The 13,469-nt window shown below is 41.4% G+C and overlaps 1 protein-coding gene and 1 long non-coding RNA gene across 7 annotated transcripts in view; one reads left to right on the forward strand and one right to left on the reverse strand.

The window, feature by feature from the left end:
• LOC129510114 (uncharacterized) overlaps positions 1-2,849 on the forward strand; it is a 73,679-nt gene extending 70,830 nt beyond the window's left edge. For both annotated transcript variants that reach the window (XR_008664528.1, XR_008664527.1), the window contains one exon: positions 1,961-2,849. This is a non-coding gene — a long non-coding RNA (uncharacterized LOC129510114). The remainder of the gene's footprint in view (positions 1-1,960) is intronic.
• TRPM1 (transient receptor potential cation channel subfamily M member 1) overlaps positions 1-10,829 on the reverse strand; it is a 71,206-nt gene extending 60,377 nt beyond the window's left edge. For 4 of the 5 annotated variants that reach the window (XM_055325982.1, XM_055325981.1, XM_055325980.1 and 1 more), the window contains exons 1-8: positions 10,754-10,829; positions 9,233-9,446; positions 8,473-8,597; positions 7,400-7,571; positions 5,386-5,560; positions 4,833-4,956; positions 3,922-3,994; positions 2,905-3,005 (exon numbers count right to left, since the gene is read on the reverse strand). In XM_055325982.1, the coding sequence (XP_055181957.1) occupies positions 2,905-3,005; positions 3,922-3,994; positions 4,833-4,956; positions 5,386-5,560; positions 7,400-7,571; positions 8,473-8,597; positions 9,233-9,446; positions 10,754-10,756 (987 nt within the window). In that variant the 5' untranslated portion in view covers positions 10,757-10,829. Of the gene's footprint in view, positions 1-2,904; positions 3,006-3,921; positions 3,995-4,832; positions 4,957-5,385; positions 6,372-7,399; positions 7,572-8,472; positions 8,598-9,232; positions 9,447-10,753 lie in introns of those variants that run through there. The other variant, XM_055325984.1, reaches the window with a different exon arrangement.
• Between the last annotated feature and the right edge of the window lie 2,640 nt (positions 10,830-13,469).

A 13,469-nucleotide genomic window follows, 5' to 3' on the forward strand; every position in this document is an offset into this window, starting at 1 on the left:
AAGGATGTAGGATGGCATGGACCATGTCTGAAGAGAGGAGATTCCTCTTTGCAACCTCACATACAGGTTAAACAATCACTTGCTGGAGATATTGTTCATAATATTCCTTTATTATCTTTTTAATGTCCATGCGGTCTGTAGTGATATTCCTTCTTTCATTTCTGATATTAGTATTCTTAGTTAGCTTGGCTAGTAGCTTATTAACTTTATTGATGTTTTCGGATAACTAGATTTTGGTTGATTTTTCTATTGATTTCCTGTGTTCAGTGTTATTGGCTTATGCTTTAATTTTTATTCTAACATATGCATTTACTGCTAGAAATTTCCCTCTAAGCACTGCTTTTGCTGCATCCCACAAGTTTTGTTAAGTTGTATTTTCCTTTTCATATATGAAATGAAAATTTCATTTCAAAAAATATTTACAAATTTCTCTTGAGACTTTTTCTCTGATTTACATGCTATGTAGAAGTATGATAAGTAGACTTGGGAAAATATGTTTAACCTCTTGGGAGCATCAATTTTTTTTCTACACTATAAAATAAGGACAATCAGATCTATTTCAGAGTTGTGAAGGCTAATCCACTAATACTCATGTATGTGAACATATGGGGTAAAGCTCAGTGTATGATCTAAACAGCAGGCATTATTATCAATTTCTAATTTGAATATAAGATTTTAGTTCATGCGTTTCATTAAGGGCAAGTCCTTGCCTACAGAGGGAAGCCAAATAAATGGTTCTCATTCTGAAAAATAAGCAGACATTTCTTTCTGTTTCAGAAATCTCAGTGAAGCTGCCTAAGGTTTGTAGATTTTTGTCTTTAAAATGGGCAGCAGTGTAGAGGTTCTCAAACCTAGTTCTTGGATGCTTATACTGAGTTTGGCCTATTTCCTTAAAAAATTGTTAGTCCAAGTTTTTGTGACTTAGTATAAATAAATTACCTTGTTATATATGTACGTATCAAACACTACTCCCCCCCCCCCCCCCGTTGTTGTTATGTTCTTAACAAATCCCTTTTGTTAAGTTTTGTTGGGGCAGTTTTTGTTTTTGTACTTAGCAAAAAATATAGATAGAAGAATACTGACTAGTAAAATATAACAAATCAGACCTAGGATTGCTTTGTCATGTAAAGTCATTGTCATTGCTTGTCATTGTCAAGTCCTCCCTACTGTGAGTTATATATTATGTCAAGAATTCTAGAAAGACCATATATTTACAGCCACATAATTAATTGAGTGGTTCAACCATTAAAGGAAGATTTTTGGAGACCATATACCGTATTGTGGGGAGACAGAAGGATTTTGGTTCTAGATTGCAGTCTTGAACACATCTCCTGCTTACCCTCTCTCCCCACAGAAATGATAGCAAAAGACTATGATAGAGAAAAATCTATTTCAAGAAAAGGCAGACGAGAGCTATTAACACATGTCTGAAAATGCTGACACGCAGTTAAAACCATGGAGAGGAAGCTGAACCCAGAAGGAGTAATGTGGAGGTAACGGTAGAGGTGGAACCAGATTTTTTAAAGAATGAGACTTAACGTTGGATGGAAAGCATGGTGATTAGTGGAAGGACGGTCTACAGAGCAGGAGACCACTCATTCCTTCTTGTGTGCCATGCCACTACCCCAGTAGGCAGGTGTAGAATAACTGCATTCCTAGTCTTCACCCCTAGGCAGAAACTGGAGGAAGAGCTGCTAAAGAATTGGAAGGATCTGCCTAGAGAGGTCTAGAACCTCACTAGTCTATTCTAATCTGTACATGGCAAAGCAAAACTGTTTAGTGACTAAGTAGGCTTCCTACACTAATTAATAAGTCTCATCCCTCACTCAGAAATGGGGATGGACAAGCCAGAATCTGCAAAGAAAAAGACAAAATGAACTTAATGGGAGCAGCTGACCAGAGAGTGAAATAGAATTTAGGGAACAGAAGAGGATTTTAAAAATCCAATTTGTATCTTTAGGTATTGCATTCATGAGATGAAAACAGGCTGGCATGAAAATGGAACCATCAAGAAGAAACCCTAAAGACGCCTGGGTGACTCATCAGATGAGTGCCTGCCTTTGGCCCAGGGCATGATCCTGGAGTTCCAGGATGGAGTCCCACATCGGGCTCCCTGTGTGGAGCCTGCTTCTCTCACTGCTTCTCTCTCTGCCTATGTCTCTGCCTCTCTCTCTCTTTCTCTCTGTGTCTCTCATGAATAAATAAAATATTTTTTAAAAAAGAAGAAAGCCTAGAGTCGTTTATGACACATACTCACACCTGCACTGCTCGACAACCATATCACACACATGAACATCCTTTTACACATTACACATAGCACACACACAGAGATACCACAGATATATACCACACACACACACATTGAACCGTACACGTATGTCACACACCACACCACACAACATAACATATACCCACACACATGCTACACACAGACACATACACCCCATGTCCCAAAGACCATACACACACACACACACACACACACACACACACACAGAATTCTCTAGGCCTCCAGGGTGCCATGGAACTGAATTTTTTTAAAAAAATGCTATCAATGCAATCATTGTATTTAATTTTAATGGGCATTTTCTTTCTTCTTTTTCTTGAAAAGGGTAAATCCCACTTTCCACTGGCAAAGATAAAATATTTGCTGGTAAAAAAAATACATTTGCTGGTTATTTCTTCAAGAACACTGGTTTGAATCTGTAATTACTGCTAGTAGCTCTTCTTGCTGGTTCTTTGAAGTTAAATGGTGACATCTGCTAATAATCCTAATGGATTGCATATTGGATCATCAGAAACCCCAGGTAATTTCCTAAGATCTGTGTCATGAGGGAGAACATACTAATATATCATCTGTACAGTCATGGTAAAATGTATGAAATGAAAAACACTTAGTTTCACCGGCCAGTGGGGCCCAAAGACAAAGATCTGGCTTCGTGCTATGTCGACCCGGTTCCAAGCCAGTGCCAAGCTCAGCTGGTCTGGAGCTGATGCATTTGTTCCTGGAAAGGAAGAAACGAAGCTTTTCTCACTCCATGCCTATACTGCCCTGGTGCTAGGTGGTGAGTACGGGCTTCCCTAAGTTGACTCACACCAGCCTGGAACTAAGCACTCCTGCTTTTTCTTTTACCCCTGGGTGACTGCTCAGGCCCCAAAGCTAAGAACTTCATATTCTCAAAGTTGCCTGAGAGTAGGCTGGAGGCAACCACTTTCCATACCTATGGGGCTTAGTCTCTCTGGAAAGGACAGAAGAGGAACCTGGTGACTCCAGGACCCTCATCTGCAAGAAGGTAGGAGCCCTGGGACTGCCCTGACATCTGCCAGGCCAGGATAAGGGATGCTGCCCCTTCAAGCCAAAGGTGAGTACAGGCCAAGAGCAATAGCCCCCAGCTTCAGGGAGACCAGCACAGGACTGCCAGGCAGCTGGCCAGTTGGTGACATTCTCCTTTCTCATCCCTGCCTCCTCGTCATCCCAGAGTAGCCAAGAGGCAGGGAGGAAATGTGTGTTCTGGAGCGACCCCATGAGTGCCCAGGTTGCAACCTGTCATTAGGAGCAGGATGGAGAAATTGAACAGAACATTGTGGGATGCAGTGATAACAATGAAAGATGGTTCATGGCCACCCGCTATGAGGAAATCATTAATTGACCAGTTAGAAATAGAAACTGGTTTGACTTGAGCCCATCACGGGTCGTTGGCACACACAGAAAACACCCCTTCCCAGGAAACCCATTGTGAGCTTTGTCACACTGCTATAGCTTCATACTGAGATAACTCTAGGCAGTCTGGCTGGCTCGGGATTCTATCACCAATAGACACAATTCCTGGCAGGAGAAGAGTGAGTTTTCTTGGCCATGAGCAAAGCCCCAGGCTAGGCCAGCACCAAGAGGCCAAGAGTCGCTGTTTCCTAAGAGCTCACCTTTCAACAGGGCGGTTAAAATAGACATCTCGATGTCCTGCTGACCTTCGGCACCCATTCTAAACACAGTGACCTGAAAACAGGTTAATTATGAAAAGACAAGGTAAAGCCAAGTTGAAATTGAAAGGGAGAATTGGGGTGTCTTTTTTAAAAAGGACCATGTAAAGGTCCTTTAAGGACCCTTAAAAGGTCCTTAATAAGGACGAGTTTAAAAAACTGACATGTAATGCAATGATTCTGAGTGCAACAATTTTAAACCAGGTGCTTTTCATTTCCACAAGTGACAGCATTGCTCATCCAGGCTCTGAGTCCTTCCTTGACAGGATCTCTATCTTATTATTTTACCTAATCTGCTCTAACACCCCCAAGAAGGAAGAACCCATTCAGAATCTGCGTAGTCTGATATCTAAATCACTATGGGAGATGACACAATCATTACTACCCAGAAATTTGCTCCATTTGAGTGAAATTTGTAGTTTAGAATTTTGAAGGGGCTGCCTTATGTGTGTATTCCTCTACCAGCATAGTTAGGGAGGGCAAGGAGTGAGAATAATTACTGATTTGGAAAGTGAAAGAATAAAATTTTGTAAGCATACCTAAAAGGGTGTGTCTGTCATTCCTCAAGCCTTTACATATGATTAATGTCATAAACCTCAGAACTGGTGTGATGTGGCATGGTGTCACTTGATGTTGGCTAAGATCTGAAAGTACCTGGGTCCCTCTTCTGTGCATGTGTATTCTGCTTCCATCATGTGGGCATAATGGCCAGTTTGGTAGGCATTTATCAACTGCCCCTTGGAAAAGCCTGGACTAAAATATGAACAAGTCCATCATGCACACATGGGCAGAATTAGCAAGGAAACATAATTCTCTCTATGGAGCTGGTTTGGAAATAAACGCAAGACACTTACAAGTTCTTTCTTTTTCATGCACTCCATTATAATTGCAAACAGCTGATGTGATTGTGTCTTGTTGTAATTAAATGTTTTCTGAATGGTAACTAGAAGCTGATCCTTGAGGGATTCATTTATTACTCTGTTCAAAGGAAACGCAAAAGAGAAGAAACACACGAGTTAAATCTGTACATGAATAAATCAGACAACTCTATGTCCGTCTGGTGTCTTTCACTTGAATCTTTGCCATTGGAGGGGATCCCAGGCTAGGAGACAAAAAGGGACCACAGTCAAAAACTGCATTCACATGTGTCCTAAATTCCAGGCTTGTTGGAAACCTTATAAGGGAAAATGAAGTTGGAAGAGAGTGTATTCCCCCAGAGAAAGAATTCTGTAAGAAACATCATGCTCTTGACAGCTCCCTCACATGCCGACCTCAGAAAATGGAAGAGATCTAGTAAATCATTATTTAGCATTTTTGGAATGGCTAAATGCACCACTTAAATTTTCTTCTTGGCCTAACAAGAAGGCAGTTCAAAACCCACCCTCTGTAACATGTCAGAAATCCTACCCTCCTTCTTCACAATACTTGTGTGCAAAAGACAGAATGTCTGAGGCTCGTCCGCTGCCATCACAAACCACCACGGGGACCGGAGGGTCTTCTCGGAGATATTCCAAGACGATGGAAACCACATTAGGGCCTCCTTCCACCACCAGGCCCACGACGGGCACACCCTGCCCCAGTCCTGCAACATAAAACACATTCATCGTAGAGACCAATGTCACAGCACAAATTACCTGGGAGGGCAAAGCAGGGCCACCATTATTAGCCTGTCAGTGAATGCTTGTTTCCAGAGTCCTTTCTCTGTCTCCATCAGATAATAGGACTCTTCAGGAACTCGGGAGGAACAGGCTAATTTCTGGAGGCAGAATCAACAGGGTGAACTCTGAGAAGCAGGAGGCAGGAGGAAGACCTCAAGAACCCGAGATTCTGGACAGGGAAGACAATGGGAGTGGAGGAGCCACAGAGACATATTTGTCTACTTGGCACTCAGATTGGACAGGACAGGTTATATTCTGAGCGTGTTTCACCCTGTGTCCCTTGGTGGTGATGGGAGTTAATGAGCGTCAAAGGGTGACAAGTAGGAGAAACATCCTTTGTCTTCAGTCCTGATGGCCTTCAGATAAAATCTGCTAGCATACATTAGGAGGAAATCTAAAAATTTCAAGTGGCCAGATTCAGAGTTTCTGGTTTGCTTCCACAATGCATTTCTATATCTAGGAACTCCTAAAAATTTTGAACGATTTTGTCTTCTTCTACCACAGTAATGTCAGTTATGTTCATTTCAGAGAATATAATGAGGGTCTGGTTGTGCCAAGCACTGGCCAACAGACACTGCAAAATGGGTCAAGAGGACATGGGCCCTGCCTTTCAGATTCCCAACCCAAGCAACTCTTGGCATTCTAGATCTTCAGGAATATGGTGGCCAGATCACTTTATTTTCTAGAAACAGGGTAAAATTGGTTCTTCTTGGTTTAGGTTGGACTCCCCAAAGCTCCAAGCTGTGAGAGGTGACAACTGAGCACCCCTTTGCTGTCCCTGCCCCTCTCAAAACCCTAGGCAAAGGATGACAAAGGGAAGCCCACAAGTCACATGGCCAGATGAAGTTGGGTAGTGTGAAAACTTAAAGTCCAAGACAAAAATGTGAGAACAAAAAAGCCTGTCATCAAGCAGTTTATCAATCAAGATTTGACTCTTGGAAATCCACAGTCACCCTTAGAAGGTAAGCATTCTAACCATTTGTGCCATCTTCTAGGCCCTTGATTAGCCTTGACCATGACCATTTCCAGGGCTTAGACTGGCTTTCACAAAAATCTCATCAGTGATGGTAAAAGCAAAATACTCTTTAAAATCTTTTCATAATATTTTGGCAATAAGAACTGCTGGAGTATGAACATGTTCCAAGAGATGACACCAGTTATTTTCATTCTAACTGGTTATTATTTCATCTGGTTGTGGTTTGTTCCTTTCTCTTGAGCTTGACTTCACCATCCTCCCTGGGGTGGCAGCTCCACTGCAAAGCTGTGCTACATGAACCAGGACAGGTGGGGCCTTGGGGAGCAACCTTCTCCAACAGTTTCCCAACCCAGCCTGCCTTAGTTTGGATGAGAGACCCAGAGCTACAGAGCTATTTAATGTAATGATCATGCTAACACTTACTTGATGGGAAGGAATCCTACTACATCTTTGAGTGAGAAGCTTTCTTCCTGTTCAGATATTATAAAAATAACTACAGTAATTACCCTGTAATTATGCAGTGGGCAATGCCATCACCATGACAAGTGCTGCAGGGCTGTTTTCTTGCACCATCCCTCCTGCGAGCCTGGGGCAGAGCATTACCACATAGCTCAGTGGGTGTGATTTGGTAGGTGGCCAAGGTGAGGGGGCTAGACAAGTCTGTTGATCTGTTGTTCTGTTGATCTGACAAGAATCAAGGTGCAAGCTCTCAGCACCCTTGGGAAATGAGCCCAGGTTTCATGGCAGCAGTGGCAGCCCAGCACCCATGGCCTTCGCCGGAACTTACTTGTGTTAATCTTCTGCAGAGAGATGTGCTTTTCTAGCTGCCTCCGCAGCTTCACCTCGGCACCGTATTTGCCCAGGGTACCATTGTCAGCCAGGATGAAATGGGTGTGCGAGTTGTTGAGCAATGAGAGCTTGCTTAGGGGGTTGGACATGGTCTGGTACACTCTTGTTACCTGACAAAATGCACAACACAGATTAGAGCTGCAGAACTAGGATGTGAAGACTAACAGGGAAAACAAGAAGAATACCTACGTATGCCGTGGCTACTTCATCTAATTGTGCACTTAAATCTACTCTCACTTCCCTGTCCTCATTATTAAAGAATTTCTTTTCACAACTTTCCATATTAAATTAGGAAAAAAAAGAAATTATTTTAGATAATGACAACCAGGCATTTTAGATAGTAAAAACCCAGAAATTGCATTGCTGGGCATTTACTGCAGAGAAATGAAAACTGACAGTAACACAAAATCTTGCACATGGACGTCTATGGTAGCTTCATTTGTGATAACCAAACTGGAAACAACTCAGAGGCACTTAAATAGATATGTGGCTAAATGAACTGTGGTACATCCATACCATGGAATACCACTCAGCAAAAAAAAAAAAAAAAGAAGAGAGAGAGAGAGAGAGAGAGAATGAGAATGAACCTTTGATATACACATCAACCTGGACTGATCTCTAGGAATGTGGATTTAAAAACATCCTCAAGGCTACATAGTGTATGATCCCATTTATAGAATTCTTGGAATAATGATATTATAGAGATAAGGAGCAGATTAGTGGCTGTCAGGGGCTAAGGAGGTTCTAGAGTTGGGAAGGAACTAGGCAAGGCTATTAAGGGGCAACATGGGTGATCCTCGTGGTAATGGAAATGTTCTGCATCTTGACTGTATCAATGTCAATATCCCAATTGTGATACTGTACCAGAGTTTTGCAAGATGTTATCATTAGGAAGGGTGGGAAGGGCATATGGGACCTCTATTATTATAACTACAAGGGAATCCACAATTATCTCAAAATAAAGACTTTGATTTTTTTAAAATTACCAATATCTAGGGAGAAAATACTTACATCCTTTCCAACCAGGTCTTCCTTATTTTCCACGATGCCCCAAGGAGCAATTCCTATAGCACAAACCCGGCCTCTGGACTTAGAAGAGTGATCTTTTAAGGCATCCCCTACATGGCTGATAACACCTGTAAGCAGCCATAAATCATATTTTTAGGACCATTACCTCCCATCATACCATTATTTATGAATGTTAGGGACTTCTTCTCTGAGCCACTCCATTTCCTATGGAATAGGGTTGAAGCATGACCTACATCATTAAAATCAAAGTACATCAAAAGCTGAGTTCATAATACCTAGTCATTCTGCATTAGCTCTTAGAAAAGGGAAAACAAAAACCAAAAACCAAAGCACAGTACAGAGACTTCCTTTACAAATTTCTTGAGCCCTAAAGATGGAAGTAAGTGGGGTGCCTTGGCAGTCCTTGGCTACAGTTAGCTAAAGTTGAGAGTCCCTAGCTTCTCTTTGCCTCAGTTTCCTCTCCCATAGGTCAGTGGGTAGGACTGTCAATGGCCTCAGCGAAAATGAGGCTTGAACAGGTCTCAGTTCAAGGAATGACACATCATGGGTACCAGAAAGGTTGACCATTATCACTATCATATCAAAATAACAAAAAGCCACTGGATAAATATTTCACTTCTGTCATAAATATTGTCAGGTTGCAATACATTTTTTTTAAATCTTAATTATTCAAAAGCTCTTTGGGAATCATAGTGAGTTCTGGGTTTGTGTGTTTACTGAAATGGAATGAGGCTGCTCTTACCAGTACTGACGCCCCCAGTGAAGATCCAGGCCCCAGTGGTCATGGCAGCCTTGATCAGACCTTTCCCAAAGACCTGTTTCAGCTTGGGCTGCATCTCAAAGTTCTGGAGGCCTCCATGCACAGATATTAAGAGCTTGGGGAGTTCCAGTTGCCAATCTTTCACCATAAGATGAAGCAGTGAATCTGGCTTGGTGTCATAGGATACTCGGATATACTGCAAAAGAGTGTGTGATGCTCAGTACCGTTCTTGGTTTTCCTTTCATATCACAGGGGAACAGGGCTACTGCTCTTGTCCAAGCAAAAGCTATTTTGCCTTTCTGTTCCTCTGTGTGAGTCTGTGGCCAAGTGAGGGAAGAGAACTTTGGAAGGGTTGCCAGATTTAGCAAATAAAAATATAGGACACTCAGTTAAATTTGAATTTCATGTGAACATTGAAAAATGTCTTATTGTAAATATGACTTATGCAATATTTGGGACATATTTATACTAAAAAGTTATCTGTTGTTTATCTTAAATTCAAATATAAATGTGTGTCCTGTGTTTTACCTGGCAACCCTTAATTTTGAAAATCACTTCTAAAGCTGTCTCAGCTAGAAACATGGCTCCAGAATTTGGACAGGGTATTGTTGAGGGAGTGGCTCACTGGTCACACTGACTGGGTGCTGAGAATGGGGATCCTGGGCCAACCTCTGGACTTGACCTTACCCCTAAAGTGAAGAAGAGGTTAATGATCAGATGCCTTGACCCCTATGAACTGCTTCTTTGTGTCCATGCCAATATGTAGGGTACCATTCCAGAAGTCCCTATGTGGTGCTATTTGGAACACAAATGAATTTTATTTGCACAATGACGTTGGGCTAGTGGAATAAAATGAAATAGCAAATATGATCTGACTGGGCATGTGGGAGTATTATTCAGAATTAGCTGAAAGGGATCACAGTGCTGACGCCTCCCCTCTCTGGCAGGACTCATCAGAAAGGCAGAGAGCACTCCCTGTTTACATGCAAATGTGAAAGACCTTAGTCTTCTTGGGCCAGCTGAATGCAGGCCCAGGAAGGCTGTGGACAGACTTCAGAGGGAACTTTTTCCAGACAGTCCTAAGCCATTTAGGGTGGGGGAGTGGGAGCTTGAAGGTCCACAGTTATAAAAAACAAAACCAAATCTCAAACAATCCCCCAAAACAAATAGCATCATTTCCCACTCATCACTGCAGATGGAGCAATGAGTATGGTTGCAGACTTGGGCCAGAGCATGATTTGTGGATTCACAATTCTGGTGTGAATTTAGTGACACTACATATTTTTTTTATAATAGTGCTCAGTTTCCAAATCTCATGACTACAAAGTTGAGTGTGCAGATATATTTCTTGCCTTTGCAATGAAATATCTAGGAAGACTGAGCTACACCCCCAGAAAGAAGACCTAGGTGGGGGTCTTGAAGGCTGCAGTCTGGAGGTCTAGGAGGCTGGCCTCTGATGGAGACTGTGGGCTTAGCTGCATCCCTTCCTAAGACCTCTCTTACCATGGCTTTATTGGAGCATCCGCCACCCTGGAATTCAAGAGTTCCATAGGAATCTGTTGGGTAGCTCTGGGTGTGTTTGCTGACAGACCATTTTTCGGGCAGAGTCTCCACCTGTTTATTCTCCTCTTCATTTTTGCCAGATGTTATACCTGGCAGGGGGGGGATATGCTGGTTGGTGAGCTGGCCACAACAACACCTGAAAACAAAGACAAAAGAGAATCTTTCTGTAACATTTTTCTCCTTAAAATGAGTTAATCTAAACAGAAGGGTAGCACCCAAATAAGGCAGATTAACACCTTACTTATCCAGCTTTGTTGGGATAGAAATGCCCCTTATGATGGGCTTTTCCAGATAATCAACATATATCTATTTATATACCAGTCCATTTAAAACCCATTGGATGGTTGCCCTTCCTTACTGAACAAGTTTTAACTCTTTTCAATGTTTTGAAAATCAATATGGACATCAGTTATTGAACATTTTGTGACAAATATAATCACGCCCTCCAGATATAGAGTTGACCTTCTGGGATTTTACAATATTGTTGAATTCTTCTGTTAGTAAGAATTCTGCTTAGTAAAACATTTCTCTACGTTTTTCTTTTTTTTCTCTACATTTTTCTAAGTAACATTGAAAATATATTTCTTATATTTTTATTATATTTAAGAATCTTTTGCTAAGTCCAAAGTCATGAAGATTTGCTCCTATGTTTTTGTCTAAGAGTTTTCTAGTTTTTTTAATTTTTTTAAAATTTTTATTTATTTATGATAGTCACAGAGAGAGAGAGAGAGGCAGAGACACAGGCAGAGGGAGAAGCAGGCTCCATGCCCCGGAAGCCCGATGTGGGACTCGATCCCGGGTCTCCAGGATCGCGCCCTGGGCCAAAGGCAGGCGCCAAACCGCTGCGCCACCCAGGGATCCCCGAGTTTTCTAGTTTTAGCCCCTATTTAGGTTTTGATGCATTTTGACCTAATTTTTGTATATGATGTGAGGTGGGGGGTCTACCTACATTTTTTCACATCTTGGTGTCTAGTTGTTTCAGTACCATTTGATGAACAGACTATTCTTTCTCTATTTGTTTTGGCAGCCTTGCTGAAATATTGATTGCCCATTGATGTACGGGTATTTCTGGACTCACAATTTCTATTCCATTAGTCTGCATGTTTATTCTTATGCCAGTACCACATTATTTTGATTACTGTAGCTCTGTAGTAAGTTTGGAAATCAGGTAGCATGAATCCTCCTAATTTGTTCTTTTTTTAATGTAAGATTGCTTTTGCTATTCTGCATCCCTTGCAATTCCATATTGATTGGCTTGTCAATCTCTGTAACAAAGTGAGCTGGGATTTTTTTAAATTTGAATTTAACTTGCTAACATGTAGTATAACATGCAGTGTTCATCATATCCCGTGCTCTCCTTAATGCCTGTCACCCAGTTACTCCATCCCCCCTGATTCTAGTAAGGACTGCATTGAGTCTAGATTATTTTGTGAATATTGCCATGTTAACAATGCTAACTGTTCTGACCCATGAACATGGGCTAGTTTTTCAATTATTTAGATCTTTGTTAATTTCTTTCAACTATGTTTTGTACTTTTCAGAGTAAAGGTTTTGCACTTCTTTTGTAAGTTGATTCCTAAGTATCTTATTCTTTTATTTGTTCATTTTTACTTTCTAAAATTTTAAGTAGCCTCCATGCACAGAGCAGAGCCCAGGGTAGGACTTGAACTCACAACCCTGAGATGGAGACTGGAGCTGTGATCAAAAGAGCCTGAGCCTAACCAACTGATCTACCCAAGAACCCCAGTATCTTATTCTTTTTGATGGCATTGTATATGAAATTGTTTTTGGGGATCCCTGGGTGGCGCAGCAGTTTAGCACCTGCCTTTGGCCTAGGGCACGATCCTGGAGACCCGGGATCGAATCCCACGTAGGGCTTCCGGTGCATGGAGCCTGCTTCTCCCTCTGCCTATGTCTCTGCCTCTCTCTCTCTCTGTGTGTGACTATCATAAATAAATAAAAATTAAAAAAAAAGAAATTGTTTTTGTTGGTTTCATTTTCCTATTGTTCATTGTAAGTAGATAGAAATACATGTGATTTTTGTATACTGATCTTTTTTTTTTTTACACTGCAAACTTGCTGAATTTGCTTGTAAGTTACAATAGTTTTTTAGTGATTCCTTAGGATTTTCTATATGCAACATGATGTCGTCTAAGACCCCTAGTACAATTTTGAGTAGAAGTCGTGAGAGTGGACAACCTTGTCTTGTCTCTGATGTTAGGGGCAAAGCATCTAATCTTTCACCATGAAGTATGATGTTAACTATGGATTTTCATAGATGTCCTTTATCAGACTGAAGAAGTTCTATTCCTATTTTCTAGATTTTTTTAAATCATAAAAGTTTTGGATTTTGTTAAATGCTTATTTTGCTGTCAGTTGAGATGATGATATGATTTTTGTTTTTTACTCTATTGATGTGATGTATTGTGTTTTCTTTTTTTAAAAAAGATTTTATTTATTTATTCATGAGAGATACAGAGAGAGAGAGGCAGAGACACAGGCAGAGAGAGACGCAGGCTCCTCACAGGGAGCCTGATGTGGGACTCGATCCCAGGGCCTCCAGGATCACACCCTAAGCCAAAGTCAGACGCTCAACCCCGAAGCCGCTAAGCCACCCAGGCGTCCCACATTAATTGATTTTCTAGTGTGAAACCAA

The sequence above is a fragment of the Nyctereutes procyonoides genome, unplaced genomic scaffold, assembly GCF_905146905.1.
Source record: "Nyctereutes procyonoides isolate TBG_1078 unplaced genomic scaffold, NYPRO_anot_genome, whole genome shotgun sequence".
NCBI classification, from domain to species: Eukaryota; Metazoa; Chordata; class Mammalia; order Carnivora; family Canidae; genus Nyctereutes; species Nyctereutes procyonoides.